A 17,920-nucleotide genomic window follows, 5' to 3' on the forward strand; every position below is an offset into this window, starting at 1 on the left:
AAGTACAAATGTTTGATGAGCAAAAACCGTTTCCTACTGGTTACGTGATTATATGATTTTAAATTAAACACAGTTCTTGAGTAAATATACTTAATTTCAACCATTGCTATTACACCGTGTTGTACACATAAAGCCTCGATTCTTACTTTCATATCTTTTATTTCATAAATTAATGCTATTATAACTTCAGCTCCCCATTTTTAACATCAACGCTTTAATTGGGTCATTCTAAGATCAGGAACAATTGAGGGATTAACTCAAGCAATAGTTAGATTAAAGAGAAAGTCCACCCAAAACCAAAATCAGTGTAACCAATATTGTTCCTTGTAAATTACTTTGGAAAGTTGTTTTTATTGTTGTTGTTTATTTGTGCCATGATGCCCACCATGTAAAATGGACTCCATCCAAAGACATCCAGAAATAACGTTACTGTGATGAACATTTGTTAAAAAAGAAACTGCTTACATATAAGATTACTTTGCAAACAACAGACACTTGTGTTCTCCCCCAACTCATCTGCTATGTTAGTTAACTCTAGTCTATTAGGTAGCTCAAACATTTTTGTCTTATACAACATCCAAATGTAGTTGTTATATGTCTGTTATTTGGTTAGAGAGATTCCAGCTGTGCATCACATGGTGTTCATCGACCTACTACAGTCACATGAGGCACATGAGGATTTCTTTGATCTCCTGTCTGCCAAGCTGCTCCAGGATCTGTCTGATGATTACATCATCACCACACACTGTCTGCTGCTCACAAAAAAAAAAGAACAACAAAACTGAACTGCACATTATTAGGAGATAACATGCGTTGATTCTATTTTGGGGTGGATTTTCACTTTAAGGCTCAAACAGCCAAACTGTGGCCTGAGCAAATTCTCATAGGGACAGGATTAAAAGTTTTTGCCTGGTAAACTATTCAACTCTTTGTGTGTGTGCAGAGCAGCATACCCTCATAGACTGATACTGGCAGCAATCTGGAGCAACTGATGTACTTGTAATTTACTTGTGCTCAGAGCTTTTATCAGAGACTTGGTGCCACCATATTAGGAAAAAAAACCACAGCAAAAGTGCGTCTTGAATGCACCTATGGAAGGAAACTGAATACACTTAGGGCTTAGTGGGAAAAAAGATGCAGTGCACTAACCAGTGCTCTTAAAATGGAGAAAACGCAATGCAGTGTCCTCTAAGGTGCCCTCCCAGTTGAGAAAATGTAATGCCGTGTTTTTAAGGGGATGTGACATATGTGATGACTACTATTTTCCTTAAATTTGCAGGGCCTCCAGGGGCCTTAAAATGGTGAAAACGATATTGATGCCCTAAGGTTCCCCAAATGGAGAAATGTGATATAGTACGATAATCCATGACCTTAAAACAGTGAACATGATGCAGAGGCCTCCAGGGTGCCCTTAAAATGGTGAAAATGTTATGCAGTGCCTTCAGGGTGCCCTAAAATGGTAATACAGCGTAATCCATGACCTTAAAATGGAGAAAATGTGATACAGGGCCCTACAATAGTAATGTAATCCAGTGACCTTAAAACAGGTGAAAACATGTTGCAGTGCCTTCAGGGTGCCCTTACAATGGTGAAAATGTGATGCAGTGCCTTCAGGGTGCCCTAACAATGGTGAAAATGGGATACAGTACGATAATCCATGACCTTAAAACGGTGAAAACATGTTGCAGTGTCCTCAGGGTGCCCTAACAATGGTGAAAATGTGATGCAGTGCCTTCAGGGTGCCCTTACAATGGTGAAAATGTGATGCAGGGCCTTCAGGGTGCCCTAACAATGGTGAAAATGGGATGCAGTACAATAATCCATGACCTTAAAACAGTGAAAACATGATGCAGTGTCCTCAGGCTGCCCTTAAAATGGAGAAATTAAATGTAGTGCCGTCTGCTGCCCTACATGCTAGAAAACTCTCATCATTTTACATAGAAATAGTTCTGTGTGTGTTTTTATTACAGAGGTGTAGTTTAAAGGCTACTTTAAATCTGAATCACATAATAAAACTATTTTAATCTTTACGAGCAATTGGAAGTGTTTCACCATAAATGCATCACGACTCTCTGCTACCCCGGTGCTACACCACATGCAGCTTTTTTTCGCCCTTCAGCCACATCAAGTTAAATGCCCCATTCTATTAATTTAAGACAACAAAGGGTCAATATTATTTCTGTATGTGGGTCAGCAATCCCCCCCCTTAACCGTGGGGAAGCCTCAGCACAATGTCGGAAAGTGCTTCAAGGAGTTAATGAGTCTCCCCCCTGGTGCTGAGATCATATGCTGCACCTTCCAATGGGCTGCCATTATGTAAGAGCCTGGGCTAGAGTGGAACATCCATTATAAATGGTTTGTTCACACTAAATTTGACGGCAGCTTCCAAAATGAATTTCAATGAGGGATCTGTGCAATCAAAGAAAGAGGTGAGTTAAAATCGACTCTCTGTGCTAATTTTACAAACCATTTAACACCTCAGGAGGCTACAACGGAAAAGTTTTGAACTTGGCCATGCAGTTTACTCTGAATGTGTTTGCTATCGCCACATCCAGTCATCATTGTTTTAGGCTGCCAGGACGAACTGCGATAAGATCATACTGTATGTAGAACAGGGTGAGGGTCTGCCTGGATAGCAGAAGTTTTGCCTGACAGGTCTTTTTTTTATTGGTTTATTTACTGGATGATTATTCTTTCACTGAAATGAATAGTGCTCTGGTCAAAGTAAAAAGAAATGTACATTTTGCACCCCTTCTTAATGAGGGAGTCTTTATAAAGTTAAAGTTATATGGTGTAACTAATGGCTTATTACTGGTTTATAACCCATAATAACACTTTACATGCTTTGGAGATTCATTAAAAGTCATCAATTAGAGTAAGTTTTGGCTTCTAGGTTGAGAAAAGTCCCTTTGATCCTTTTTAGGCTATTTGGTAATAATGTAGTTATAAATATTGGTAATCCATTAAAGTTTTTTGGTTTCTCACATTCTAATCATCCATCATGTCTTTGAAATTACGAAATAAGATGTTAATAAATTATATTTCTGCTAACATTTCTTAAAACTTCTTCTTATTCATGCCCTGTAACGAATTTATAAAGCATTAATAGTTAATTAATTACACCTTATAATCCATATAATAAAGCCTTAAAGTGGTATTAATTTTATCCACAAAGCCTGTACAGTGTTTTGATTATGTCCAATTACCTTTTATAATTGACCTTTCAGACTGTTACAGATGTTCACTGACTGCTCTTCTAAGGTCTGAAACATAGGGGGAGTCAACACTTAGCACATTTTGTAGGCACATTATCATTTAACTGCAAACAAGCCTTATTTATATCAGACATTATATTACATCACGGTTTATTTCTTATTAAAATTATATCAAGATATATAAAAAATATTATTATAGGTTGCATTTCTTTGTGAAACACATGTTTTTACATAAACTCTCTCAATAATTAGACAGACAAAGTGAACACTAGTCTTCTGTCTCAAGTTATTCTCTCAGCTGCCTTCCTCTGCCTCCTTCACGGCTGTTTGGAAAGCTCTGTATACTGAATTACAGTCAAATTGTTTCCAGTTTATTATACGTTATCAGCACAATGCATTCAATATAACAACAGCAGCAATAGCAAGCACTCTGATGTCGGCTGGATGTACTTCCCCCTGTGCCTTCCGGAGATATAAACCCGTGCAGGATCTCGCATTTTGAGTTAAAATGCCGTGAAATCCTGATAAACATGGATTAATATGGGCGATTCTCCTCACTCCGTCACTTTATGACAACAGATCAATTGTACCCTCCTCGGGATAAACTCATCCTCCCGTAGATTTTAAGTTTGGCTGCTGGGAGCAAACTCTTTAGTACATGAAGGACAGTCGACAAACAAACAAACACTGGACGCAAAAACATCGGCGACAACATGACTGAAGAATTTGTGCATGAATACCAACCTCTGCTTATTAAAGAAATCAAAGATAAAAAGCGGATTAAGGTATGTGGATTATAATGAAATGAGAGTTTTTAAACCAAAAACTGGAGCTGTGGGCGAGGATGGAGCTTTCTATTGATGGTTATATAGCAGTGATGTTTGTTAACTATCTGTTTTATTGCAGTTTCCGAACAAATCCCTTCTCCTGGCTGTGTGTGCTGCTTGTATAGGAGGAACCTTTCAGTATGGATATAATATATCAGTCATCAATGCACCCACAACGGTAATAACCCTACTGTCTGTCACAGGAGTCATTAATACCACTTATATTTATATTAATGAATGGTAAGACGGACAGAAGAGATGCTCTATAACTTAATGTTATACTATTATAGTGGTATAATACAATACTGTACAGTATTAATGCATGGTAACATTTTTGTACTAATGTTACAAGTTTAATCAGTGGTAGAGGAAGTATTCAGAGTAAAATACAAATAATAAACACACACAAACTTAAAAAAAGGAAAAGTATAATCAGGAAAATGTCTATAAAGTACTAATATTATATCATTATTACCCTGCATTAATATAAAAGCAGGGTATTACTGTTGTAGTTGGTTGACATAGAGCTCATTTTAAAATATTTGATTTATATTCAACTGCAGATACTGATTATTTTCAATCTGTTGATTATTTTTGCCATTAATCGACTGATTTCTGAAAATAGTGAGAAATGCTGTCACACCCTCATAATTATTTAGTTTACCGTATTTTCAGACGAGGAAAAGTTACATTTGAGAAACTGTAATTTATTTAGGATATTTTTAAAGTTCTTCAAAAAATCCTGATCTGAAAAGTAACTAGTAACTAAAGCTTTTGGATAAATTTAGTTTAGTAAAAAGTTGTAGAAGTATAAAAAGATTCAAGTTAAGTACAGTGTCTAATAAATTACAGTTTTGGAAACTGAATGAATCACATATTTCCATCGCTCACATAAAGTACATATCCTCTACACTGTGATGTCTGGTAAATATGCATGCACTCATATATCTTTTTAATATTTTTGCTTCATCTGCTGAATGTGGTTGTTGTGTTCTCCTTCTTTTATCTCCAGTATGTGCAGAGTTTCATCAACGAAACCTGGAGGGAGCGTTACCAAACAAACATATCAGAAGATGTTCTCACCCTGCTTTGGTCCACTATTGTGTCGATATTCACCGTAGGAGGATTTATAGGAGTAACAATCGGTGGGACGCTGTCTGTGAAGCTGGGGAGGTATGGATAATTTTAAAAAAAGAACATTCCTACTGATCCTTTTTTATATATTTTCAGTTATAAAGCTTTAATGTGATGTTGCTTTTCTAGGAAAGGGACGCTGCTGACCAATAATATATTTGCATTAACGGCTGCTCTGCTGATAGGTCTGAGTTACCCAACAGGATTATTTGAGTTACTCATCATTGGACGTTTTTTCACAGGAATAAATGCAGGTAAATAATTCAGAAATGCATTTAAATACTGTATGCCTTCACGTGCAAACATATCTGTTAAATATTGGGTTTCAACATCAAACTTGTGGCTCTAATCATGTTTTATTTTCTCAGGCATCGGCATTTGTGTTCAACCTCTTTATTTGGGAGAAATAGCTCCAACTTCCCTTCGTGGTGCGATGGGAATGGGAACTTCTATTTTCATCACTATTGGGATCTTGACTGGACAAGTGATTGGCCTCAAGTAATTGCTGGGCTTTTCTTTTTCAACGTCACTCTAAAAAATCAACATTTCCTCAGAATCTTTGTTCACAGGATTGAATTGATCTGATTTGGATTTCACAGAGAGCTCCTGGGCAAAGAAGAGTACTGGCCCATCCTGCTCTCCACCACATGTATCCCAGCCATCCTGCAGCTCCTCATCCTGCCCTGGTTCCCAGAGAGCCCACGCTTCCTGCTCATCGACAGAGGAGATGACGAGGGATGTAAGAAAGGTAAAGGTCTCTTCCATTTCAAAATCGGTTTGATTTTATCCTCGGCCTGCAAAGATTGATTTAGTGCACATGACAGTGTAGTTTTAAGGTAGAGGAGATGCCCTTTGTCTGGAATCACCAGCAGCAAAGACTTCACAGCTGTGACTTCAAGCATGTGATCGCTATCTAGTAACACCACGACGATGTGAAGAGAAACTGATTTGACGCAGGCAACCGTTTGATGAGATTCTCAGAAACAGACCCTGTAGCCTGATCAGATGAGAGAGAATGGTGCACGTGGAGAGAACTACAATCACCTTGTGTGTCATGTGTTTTTCCTGCAGCCCTGAAGCAACTGCACTGCGCTGACTATGATTGTGAATGGGAGGATATCGAGAAGGAGAGGAATAATTTAGTAGATTTCCAGGCCAAGAAGCCCTGGGAGCTTTTAAGTGATCGTAGTATCCGCTGGCAGCTTCTCACCATCATCCTGCTCAACGCTGCACAACAGCTGAACGGCATCAATGCTGTATGTATATGATGATATATCTGTTGTCTTCCAATATTCTATGTCCTGCTATCTCTCACAGGGTTGAATTTATTCATCAGAGCCTCCATTGGCAGCTTTAGGAGTAAAAGAAATACACTTTTCTTTTTGTAATTTGGTTTTCTTGTCTATATTTCTTATAGATTTACTTCTACGCAGACTACTTATTCAAACAAGCTGGCATTCCCGCTGATACAAGACCATATGTGACCGTTGGCACTGGTGCCTGTGAATGCATCACGGCTTTAACATGTGTAAGTATTTTAAAGATTTTTGTTTTGTTTTGCATGTGTATTACTTGGTTGCCTCCATGCCACCAGAAAAGGATAAAGAAGGGGAGGTGCACAACAACAGTCAAGACCTTTCGAATAAAAACTTCAAGTGTTTGACTTAAGTAAATCATCAAAACAAAGGCATCAATTACTTAATCATCCACCAAAGTGGAAAATTGTCCTATATTATTATACTTAAGTAACTAAAATGGGGGCAAATGATGGAAAAACACGAGTTAAAATACGGTGGATTTGACCGAACAAAACTGCTAATATTCCATGAAAGGTCAGAGTAAAATCTAAAAAAAAGTGTTTGCCTGGAGAAGGTTTTTGGTCTTGTGACATGTTGTGTGTCTCACAGGGTATGCTCATCGAATGTCTGGGAAGGAAAGTACTCATCACGGGAGGATACACGCTGATGAGTATCTGCTGCGTGTTATTTACGCTAACGCTCACTTTTCAGGTAATTACCCCCAGGCATCGTAGAACACTAAAAATATATTTAAACCATTGTTTCATGCTATTTCATACACTTCTGTGTGACTATGTTTCTCTCAGGATGCCAGCCCAGTAATTCCATACTTGAGCATGGCATGTGTCTTTGCCTTTATTCTGAGTTTTGGCTTAGGACCAGGTAACTGACTATATTAGTAACTCTGAAGTCTTTCCCTATGTGGCTGCTGTTGCATAATTAACAGTGATTTCTTTTGTTGTTTCTTCTTCTGTGAAGGTGGCGTGACTAACATCCTGACCACTGAGCTGTTCACACAAACATCACGCCCTGCAGCGTACATGATCGCAGGGTCGGTGAACTGGCTGAGCTTCTTCTTCATCGGCTTGGTCTTCCCTTTCATTGTGGTAGGTGTCCAGAATGATTTAACATGACAATGTATCTTCATTTTTAAAAGTTTTATCATTGCATTTTCAAATTAGGAACAAAATGTTTTGGGGGAAAAGCTTGGTTTGTTTGTTATATTATGTTTTCTTTGCACAGATCGGGCTGCAGCAGTACTGTTTCCTGGTGTTCTTGGTCATTTGCTCCTTAATGGCTGTATATATTTACCTTGTCATTCCTGAAACCAAGAACAAAACCTTCCTTGAAATCCAGAATGAGTTCCAGACCTCGAAGAGCAGAAAGGATCGCAGTGCTGATGGAGTAGGCACAACACTGTTATCAACATCAATATGAAATATAATTCTCAGGGGTTGAGCAAAAAAGCTTTTTTATGTCTCAAAATATTTATGTCACAACTTTGAGTACTTGCCAGGAAGAGTTATAGTCCACACACACACACACACACACACACACACACACACACACACACACACACACACACACGCATACACACACACACACACACACACACAACACAACAGATTACTATAAAACATGAGGCATAATAATAAATTATACTGTAAATTATGGTGCTTTGCTTGAACTTCAAAGGTATACATCTCTTCAGTGTAACTACAAACATAAATTTAATTGATCTTTGTAATATTTTGTATGAATAATTGTTGGTTTGTACTGCTTTTCATTAAAGATCCATTTATGAAAAATTTTTCCTAACCAAAGTGAACTCTTTTTTTGCCATTTAGCCTGCCTGATATTTCAGCTTTGGAGAACAATGAGTTTATTGAAATGTGTGTCACGCTTGTATTTACAAGGGTGGAAAGAGTATTAGAAGTATTTAGACTCATTTAAACAGCCAAAATATTATAAGTATGAAAGAATGCTCATGTGAAGGAACTAAAGTAGTGCTTTTGGAGAGTTACATGGTTATTAGTATTAGTATGGACACATGGGCACAGTACAACCAACCCCTCTAAATCAAAAGTTAGGTTTTTTTTTTTGCTCTGTCATTGTTGCGTGTTCCAAAAATAGAACACTATTTCATCAGATATTAAGTGAAAGTAAAATTGCATTTGAATGTACTCAAGCACATCCCACTGAGTACTGGTCTGGAGTATTTGGCTCAAATTCCCAACTCAAATAATCGGCTTAACTTTGAAACTAAGCCTGGTAGCCGTGAGGGAAGTGGGATCAGAAATTCCTTTCTTTTCCAGTTAGAAGAACATCCATATTTTAAGGAAATATGTGCTTTGTGACGAGCAAAATGAAGTGAGAAGGAATAATCTGTACTGGTTGCATTAACCTGAAACTGCCTATCTGGTTTAGTGGTTTTGTGATTTATGTTCTTCGGTGGATGTATGAATAATTATAGATTAGTTTGTGTCCATGCAACTAATGTATGATTTAAAAGCCATGCTCCACTTGGCAGGAAAAAGGCCATGTGCTTACCAATATGTTACAGAGTTTTAGGAAACAAGCTGTTGACTCAGTCAGGAGTACAGACCATAGAGGACCAGATTAACCCACAAGGAACAAATACGCTGTGCGCCTCTATTGAACCTGTACAAGACATCAACATAAACTAACAACAGGGCGTGTGGTGGAGGAAGCATTTAGATTCTTACTACTATTACTGCAACATAAAAGTACAGTTATTAAGTATCCCTTGATTAAAATTAAAAGTAGGAAAGTGTACACCTGGTGTCTGTTAGTATTATACTATTATGTATTATATTACTGGATTGTTTTTGATGAGTCATTATTATGCATAATATTAAAGTCTCAAAATATGTTTTTCTTCTTGTTCCTACAGTTGGATCCACATACACTGAGAATGTGCTTCACAGTGAAGTAAGTGATGTCTTGTGTCCTGAATATAATTTAAATATTCATAGCTTCTGTCATTTTTAGTGAAGTAGAAGAAGTAAATTAGTCTTTTTTTTTTTTAATTTTAATGTGGAAATCACACTTTCATACAAAGAAAAATACCACATCAGACACCATTGTTTTAAACAGACTGCTGGTCTTAATACATGTCTGGAGGGTGATCTATAATCTGTAAAGTAACAAGTAACAATATGCAAAAATTACTATATTTACCAATTGGTGGAGTAAAATAATGTGGAAATTAAAATATTCAGGTAAAGAAGCTAAATGTGTACTTAAATTCCACCACTGATCACAATCAACACTTAATAAATAAACAACCTAAAATAAACAATATTAGAAGATGCATTTTAGTTAATTTAGTAATTTAGTTAATAGTTAATTATTTATTTATTGCTCTACACACCCGTCCGGCAGGTGGCGCTAATGTGCGCTGACACACGACGGTTTGCAAGAAAGTCCAAATCCAGGGAAGAAGAAGAAGAAAAAAGTCTCCTCCCACTCAAAATGGCGACTTAGAGGAGAGTCCACGCTTGTTTGTTGACATATATTTAAAAAACCCCAACCTTATGCTACATTAGTGGAGCTACAACTACAACAACTATGTCGAGACTCATCGTTAAAAACCTTCCCAACGGGGTGAGTAACCCGCCCGGATGTCAGCGCACAGTCTGTGTCAGTCCGCCTGGTAATGTATAACCGTGTGTGTGTGTGTGTGTGTGTGTGTGTGTGTGTGTGTGTGTGTGTGTGTGTGTCTGTGTGTGTGTGTGTGTGTGTGTGTGTGTGTGTGTGTGTGTGTGTGTGTGTGTGTGTGTGTGTGTGTGTCTGTCTGTCTGTGTGTGTGTGTGTCTGTCTGTTTGTGTGTGTGTGTGTGTGTGTGTGTGTGTGTCTGTGTGTGTGTGTGTGTCTGTGTGTGTGTGTCTGTGTGTGTGTGTCTGTGTGTGTGTGTGTGTGTGTGTGTGTGTGTGTGTGTGTGTGTGTGTGTGTGTGTGTGTGTGTGTGTGTGTGTGTGTGTGTGTGTGTGTGTGTGTGTCTGTCTGTGTCTGTGTGTTGTGTTGTGTTGTGTTGTGTGTGTGTGTGTCTGTGTGTTGTGTGTGTGTGTGTGTGTCTGTCTGTGTCTGTGTGTGTGTTGTGTTGTGTTGTGTGTGTGTGTCTGTGTGTGTGTGTGTGTGTGTTGTGTGTGTGTGTGTGTGTGTGTGTGTGTGTGTGTGTGTGTGTGTGTGTGTGTGTGTGTGTGTGTGTTGTGTGCAGATGAAGGAGGAGAGGTTCAGGTCGATGTTTGCTGCCTTTGGCACGGTGACGGACTGCTCTCTGAAGTTTACCAAGGACGGAAAGTTCCGCAAGTTCGGCTTCGTGGGCTTTAAAGCCGAAGACGACGCGAACAAAGCTCTGAAACATTTCAACAAGAGCTTCGTGGACACCTCCAGAGTGACGGTAGGACTCCTGTCGAGGCTCCCTTCCCACTAAACAATGCCTGTTGTTGACATTGTTGTTGTTGTTTTGTCATGTGTGAACCCATGGTTGTCTGTTTGTTGTAGGTGGAGATGTGTAAGGCCTTTGGAGACCCCACTAAGGCCAAAGCCTGGAGCAAACATACCCAGAGCTCAGGCCCGGATAAACCCTCCACTCCTGCAGACACTGACAGCAAAAAGGTGCACACACACACACACACAATACCTGCCATCATTTATTAATTATTATAAATTATTTTATTCATCTTTATACTCCACTACACCTCACAGGCAAATGTTGTACCTTTTACTCCTCTACATTTGTCTGACAGCTTTATTTACTTGTGTCGGACACTTTAATGCAGCAGTAATATTAACCGAAATCTAAGGCTGCACAATATGGTTAATTGTGGTTATTGTGATTGTAATATGATTCATAACTGGTGGGAATGAGCATTTTTGCATCACAATTTTCATTTTCACTGACACAAACTATTAAAATCATGATGAATGTTACATTTCTTGAGGTTTTTACCAAACAAACATGTTTTCTTACATCTGGAGAACAAGATTTGTACGCCAGGGAATCTCTGCAGCACTACAATAGTTCATTATAATGATGTCCTCTCACACATTTTACCACAGTAAAACAAAGAGTGATGAGTATTTTTACTTTTGATACTATAATAAGTGAATTTTGTTATTAATACATACATCATTTTACTTAAATAAGGTTCTGAATGCAGGACTTTTACTTGTAGATGAGTATTTAAACTGGGGATAAGAACCATGAAAGAGTTTATTAACTCCAGAGAGAACTATCTGGATAACCACAGTTTATTCAGTATACTTTATACATATAGTATAGTTAAGTTAAACCGCACTGTCACTTCTTGAAAAAAGACTGTATGATGTATTTTTGTTTCTGTTTTCAGAAAAAGAAACAGAAAAAGGAAACCAACAGCGCACTGGGAAATGTGAGTAAATGTGTGTAAAATCTGAATGTGGATCAACCTAAATGTGCCTACAGAGCACAGACAACAGGGACATATCAGATTCATAATCTGGTTTGGTTATTTGTTCATCAGTTAGCTCCTCATTTAATCAAAGTGTTAAACATTTAACATTTAAGAACTTTATCTAATGAAATAAAAGGTTTAGAAAAACATGTTTTTGCAGTATTTCTCCAGTGAAGGTATCAAAAAAGTGATGTTGATCATGTGATCGGTGTCAAAATCTGGAATTATATTGACACCTGTAACATAAAAAGAAATTAAATGATACCCAGCTCTAAATCACACTCACTACAATGTGTCAAATATGGACATAATTTAGAGTTTAACACCATTTTCACTTCACAGATTTGTGAAGCCAACAGTTTATTTTATTCAATATTGTCCACTGCATTAATATACCTGTAATGATTTAGTGTTTTGAGGACGTACAGCATTATGTCGTTGTTGTTTATCAGTGCAACACAGTCTAATAATCATTGTGTGTCCACTCGTTGTGTGTGTTTCAGCTGGAGGAGGACCAGGGATTCAAAGAGTTTCTGTCAGTACATCAGAACAGAAGCCAAGTACCAACGTGGGCGAATGACACCGTGCAGCAAACACCCGATCCTGACAGTGGACGGACAAAGACTCAGAGCAAGAAGAAGGTTGCCTCAGATGATTACCTCAACTTTGATTCAGACCAGTCAGAGGAGGAGGAGGAGGAGGAGAAAGAAGAACAGGATGAAGATGAAGATGAAGGTTGGTAATGGTGGTCCCTTCTTGCTGTAGGTAGATGAAACTACAGTTATCTGTCAGTTATCCAAAGTGTTTATTTTAACTTCTTTAAAATACCCGTTATCATGAAACTTTCTCCAGTTTACTACTAGTATTTACACTTTTACTGACATTTTAGGGCAACTTTCTAGGACTTTGCAGTGCCATTGAAGGAGGAGCAGTTGACCTCAAGGTCTTTTTAAGGGCCTATGTTTATGGGCCACATCCTTTAGAGCCCTAACATGAGTGTAACATAAAATATAACTTTATTTATTTATGTATATGCTGACCCCATCACGTACAGAAGAATTGAATCTGCCATGTTCTCAACTGGCATTGACTTGGTACTGAATCGGTTCTTGTACCATCCCACAAAGACAAACATACTCAAATAAAATAAATTGTAATTAGAAAAAAGAAAGTAAAGGCAGATGTGCAACGATGGCGTGTTGTTACTTTCAGGTGCCACTAAAGAAGCACTGAAGTCCAGCTTATCCGATATGGACTATCTGCGCTCGAAGGTGGCGCACACGGATGACACCATGGAGGAGAGCGAAGAGAAGGATGCCGGTGAAGCTGGTGATGATGATGGATGATGATGATGATGATGAAGAGGAGGATCGTGGTCCTGTACAGCACACAGACAGCGCCTATGAAAGTGGTGACACCTCAAAGATCAAACCCTCAGTTTCCTCTGAGGATAAGAAGCAGAGCAAAGCGAAGAAACCCGCCAAGCAAGAGGTGACTGTTCAAACAAAATCTACATTTTAAACGTTATTGTTATTATATATTATTATTGTGCGCTGTATTTGTTATTTACACTCACATCTGTTTGTTGCAGATGGAGCCAGTGACAGAGTTCACGGTGAAGCTGAGAGGAGCCCCGTTCAGTGTGAAAGAGGTGAGTGAACAAGAGCTTCCTGATTCCAGAGGTGCAGTGAGGATATTCTACCTTAAAAACACTGACACCAGCATGTTTTTTTGTTTATGTGGCATCAATAGCAACAAATTCGAGAGTTCATGACCCCGCTGAAGCCTGCAGCAATCAGGATCGGGAAGAACGAAAGTGGAAATAGAACAGGTATGATATTGAAAGTAACTTTTGTGTACTTATATTATACTGTATACCATATATATGGTGGGTAGATAGTTGCCTGTATGTTATGTATGTGTCTGTGTTGACTGTATACAGACCCATGTATCAGGACAGGTGTTTTATGTGTGTTTCAGGTTATGTATATGTGGATTTACACTCTGAGGAACAGGTGGAAAAGGCCTTGAAGAAGAATAAAGACTACATAGGTGAGAAATATTAGATATATTTTTATGTATAATGTGTATTTTAGGGGTATGACAAGGTGTAGTGGTAAAAATATCTTGTATTGCTGCATTGTCTCTCCACCATCCTGACTGTCGATTACATACTTTCTGCCGGTGTTTGCAGGTGGGCGTTACATTGAGGTCTTCCGTGTGGATGGCTCTGGGGGTAAGGGCAAGAAAGACAGAAAGGACAAAGAAATTGACAGAAACTTCACCAGGAAGCTCAAGGAAGATGAGGAGGAGGAAGATGTGGCGGAGTCAGGTCGACTCTTCCTCAGAAACCTTCCTTACACCTGCACAGAGGAAGAGATCAAAGAGCTATTTTCTAAACATGGTGAATTAAAAAAAAAGTCAGCTCCTGCAAAAAATAAGTTCCCTCTTATCAACTCTACAAGTTTATAATAATATTTATTGATGAAATATCTTCACAGGTCCGTTATCCGAGGTGCTCTTCCCTATTGACAACCTAACCAAGAAGCCTAAAGGATTCGCTTTCATAACATACATGATCCCAGAGAATGCTGTGACGGCTCTGGCTCAGCTGGACGGACATGTATTTCAGGTATTTGATCTCAATATCTCTCCACACCACAAAAACCGGACCTATAATGGCTCCTGGATTCAGTAGTAGGACTTTATATTTAAATGAAGTTGAGGCTGATTAGAAACATTCGTTCTCTCGTGCTTTTAGGGCAGGATGCTCCACCTGCTTCCGTCCACTGTGAAGAAGGAGAAGACGGATTCTTCAGATGCTGGTGGTCCCGGCTCTTCATCTTACAAACGGCAAAAAGATGCTAAAAGTAAAGCTTCAAGTTCCAGGTATATATAATCACACTAACCCTCTGCTTCTGTGTTTATTCTTGTATTTACTCATAAGGATGAATAAATAAATGAATATTTGTGTGTTCAATTACATCACCCATCCGTCATCCCTCTTATTAATTGTATGTTTCCCTGTAGCTCCCACAACTGGAACACCCTATTTGTGGGCACAAGTGCAGTGGCAGATGCCATTGCTGAAAAATACAACACCACAAAAAGCCAAGTCCTGGACCATGTGAGTAACACCTGTGCGCCCCTGTTCTACATTAGTGCTCCCCATAATGTTCTTTTTAAATCAGTGTGTTCATACTGGAAACAGCCCAAATGCTTCAGGTATCCGTGAGATGATTAAAAGATACATTTTAAGTACAGTTAGTCTGTTCTGAAGAAGTCATCATGGAGGCCATATTTTATCTTTCGCTGCATTGATCACAAGGTAAACAGAAATACACCGTTCCCGTTAAAACATGTGAATCATCGAGCACACTGAGCAGTGCACATTTAAAGTTTCTTCATACTTCTCTGATCCTTGCCGTCCTCTGCAGGAGTCTAAAGGAAGCGTTGCTGTGAGGATGGCTCTGGGAGAGACTCAGATCGTTCAGGAGACTCGACAGTTTCTATTAGACAACGCTGTCAGTCTGGATTCCTTTAGCCAGGTATGGTTAATACGAACTCATATCCACTCATTGCTAGTTGTATACGCAGTTTACCGTGCTTGTAATCCAGTTAACTTGGCTAAGGTTGTTTTCCCTTGGTGCACAGGCGGCAGCAGAGAGGAGTACAACTGTGATCCTGGTGAAAAACCTTCCAGCTGGAGTGACGGTGTCAGAGTTGGAGGAGCTCTTCTCCCCTCACGGCTCTTTGGGCCGAGTGCTTCTCCCTCCCTCAGGACTCACCGCCATCATCGAGTTCCTCGAGCCAACCGAGGCAAAGCGAGCCTTCACTCGGCTGGCCTACAGCAAGGTGTGTATAGCTCTTTACCAGGAAAATGCAGCATATGTTTGAGGAGAGTCACTTTAAAGACTTCTTGTCTCCAAACACTCTAGTTTCAACACGTCCCGCTGTATTTGGAGTGGGCACCTGTGGGGGTGTTTGTGGCAGCCAAACCAGTACCAGGTAAAATCTCACAAAGGCATAAACATAATCTTTTTAGTATTGTTTCGACATGAAAGTGATCATTTGAATAATCGGAATATCTTTTGGCTCTGCCTAACCAAGTATTAGAAAAAGAGGAAGCAGTGAAAGAGGAGAAGAAGAAGGAAGAAGAGGAAGATGAGGAGGAGGAGGAAGAGGAGGAATCTGCTCCTGGTTCCACACTTTTCATTAAGAATCTTAATTTCAGCACAACGGAGGAGAAACTTCAGGAGGTAGGTCAATTCATAAATACAACCCTAAGTTAGTTTTCTAACACGGAATAAGGCTTTAATTACAACATGATGAATGAGATTTTTAGGTTTAGGTTTTGAGGTTTAATATTGTTTTCTTCATTTGTTGTAGACATTCTCCAAATGTGGGAAGGTCACATCCTGCTCCATCTCCAAGAAGAAAGATAAAACAGGTACTGAACATTAAAAATAAGGACTTTCCACATCAATAAATGTAACATTCACTTGCAGTGTATACCTTTGGAATAAAATGTAAATTTATAGATGTACCAAAATTACATGATTTATTTGAACACATGGGTTTTTAGAAGGGAACATTTGTATTTTGTGTGTGTTTTCTCAAGCTTTGCAAGAGCTGTTGGTCAAATGTATAGATTTTTTTTTAAATCTCTAAGAGTCACCTTACAATGTTGATTTGATCTCCAGGCAAGATGTTGTCCATGGGCTACGGTTTCGTCCAGTATCAGACAGCAGAGGCAGCACAGAAAGCCCTGAGGCAACTACAGGTACCATCCCTGTTTCCTCTGTGAAACTGCCCCAGCCTTTTTCTACAGTCTGGCTCTTTGCTAATGTGTGTTCTTTGTCTCAACCCTCCACCAGCACTGTTCTGTGGACGATCACCAGTTGGAGCTGAAGATTTCTGAGAGAGCCACAAGGTAAGATGTGTGTCAGAAGGTTTAAGTGAATTGTGGGGAAGAATAAAAATAGTGGTTCATTAATTAAGTTTACAAAGAATGTGTGTCATCTATAGAATGATATTGTGAAATTACAAGTTTATTTAACACTGAAATAAAATATATTGGTAGCAGTATCATTTAAAATGTGAACTTATCACTTATTGACACAAGATTTTCATTATTTATGTTAAAATGTTGACTGTGGTGCAGAATTTAGCCTCCCTTGTGTTGTCCCTACTCATTCAGCCATTTTCCCTTTGTGTAGGACTACTGAGGTGTCACGCAAAGAAGAAGCAACTTGAGAAGAAACAGACTGGATCCAAGATCCTTGTGCGCAACGTCCCCTTCCAAGCCACTGTCAGGGAAATTCGGGAACTCTTCTGGTAGCCATCACACACAACTGTTTTTATTCACTCTGTGGAGAAAATTTGGAGCAAAATCATTTAATAATATGATTTCCTTCCTCTGTCCTTTCAGTACATTTGGAGAGCTGAAGACAGTCCGTCTTCCAAAGAAAGCAGCCGGTTCAGGGACTCACAGAGGTTTTGGATTTATTGACTTCCTCACCAAACAGGATGCAAAGGTTTGTGTGTTATATGAGCTTTCAGACATTAGATTTAGAAAATGTTACTATTATGGTCATAAATGCTAATCTCCTGTTCTCTTTACAGAAAGCATTCGCTGCTCTGTGCCACAGCACCCATCTCTACGGGAGACGCCTCGTGCTGGAGTGGGCTGATGCTGAGGACACGGTAGAGACATTGAGACGGAAAACAGCCGAGCATTTTCACGGTAAATCCACAAACTTCTGTAACAAAATGCAGAAATGAAAGCAAATGTGCTGTTTAATAATTTCTTAATTCCATATACATTTTTTTTTCTCCATGTCAGAAACCGCCAAGAAGAAGCGAAAGTCCGAGGTTTTAGAGGGAATTATGGAGACGATGGAAACTGGGGTTGTGGAAGACTGAGTTCCCTAAAAGCCTCGACACAACTCTGAACAGAGCTCCTGTGTTTTTCTGTATAAATGAGAC

The 17,920-nt window shown here is 39.0% G+C and overlaps 2 protein-coding genes across 3 annotated transcripts; both read left to right on the forward strand.

The window, feature by feature from the left end:
- Positions 1-2,311: 2,311 nt before the first annotated feature.
- slc2a11b (solute carrier family 2 member 11b) lies at positions 2,312-8,282 on the forward strand. 2 transcript variants are annotated; one of them, XM_051422860.1, is made up of 12 exons: positions 2,312-2,429; positions 4,122-4,220; positions 5,055-5,215; positions 5,306-5,430; positions 5,545-5,674; positions 5,776-5,924; positions 6,248-6,432; positions 6,594-6,704; positions 7,084-7,185; positions 7,281-7,356; positions 7,453-7,580; positions 7,717-8,282. In XM_051422860.1, the coding sequence occupies exons 1-12, from the start codon at positions 2,391-2,393 to the stop codon at positions 7,909-7,911; spliced, it is 1,500 nt and encodes a 499-aa protein (XP_051278820.1). In that variant the 5' UTR covers positions 2,312-2,390; the 3' UTR covers positions 7,912-8,282. The 2 variants fall into 2 exon arrangements, with proteins under 2 accessions (XP_051278820.1, XP_051278819.1); XM_051422859.1 differs by lacking the exon at positions 2,312-2,429 and adding an exon at positions 3,484-4,000.
- A 1,659-nt stretch (positions 8,283-9,941) lies between these two features.
- On the forward strand, positions 9,942-17,468 carry rbm19 (RNA binding motif protein 19). Its single transcript, XM_051422836.1, is given in 23 exon segments — positions 9,942-10,101; positions 10,714-10,896; positions 11,001-11,114; positions 11,849-11,890; positions 12,436-12,667; positions 13,145-13,269; positions 13,271-13,423; positions 13,524-13,583; positions 13,685-13,763; positions 13,913-13,984; positions 14,127-14,336; positions 14,434-14,564; positions 14,694-14,821; positions 14,963-15,059; positions 15,370-15,480; positions 15,587-15,787; positions 15,871-15,940; positions 16,043-16,191; positions 16,322-16,382; positions 16,636-16,715; positions 16,810-16,865; positions 17,152-17,269; positions 17,364-17,468. Coding segments are annotated over 22 exon segments (2,427 nt in total). The 5' UTR covers positions 9,942-10,065; the 3' UTR covers positions 17,189-17,269; positions 17,364-17,468.
- The last annotated feature ends 452 nt before the right edge of the window (positions 17,469-17,920 follow it).

This window comes from Dicentrarchus labrax, unplaced genomic scaffold (genome assembly GCF_905237075.1).
Source record: "Dicentrarchus labrax unplaced genomic scaffold, dlabrax2021, whole genome shotgun sequence".
Taxonomy (NCBI): Eukaryota; Metazoa; Chordata; class Actinopteri; family Moronidae; genus Dicentrarchus; species Dicentrarchus labrax.

What these genes read in the sequence shown, in the direction of transcription:
- slc2a11b (XM_051422859.1), top strand. Translation starts at nt 3,929, where the DNA reads ATGACTGAAGAATTTGTGCATGAATACCAACCTCTGCTTATTAAAGAA. An exon ending in AAGATAAAAAGCGGATTAAG is followed by an intron (nt 4,001 to 4,121) that starts GTATGTGGATTA and finishes GTTTTATTGCAG; the next exon opens with TTTCCGAACAAATCCCTTCT. An exon ending in TGACGAGGGATGTAAGAAAG is followed by an intron (nt 5,925 to 6,247) that starts GTAAAGGTCTCT and finishes TTTTTCCTGCAG; the next exon opens with CCCTGAAGCAACTGCACTGC.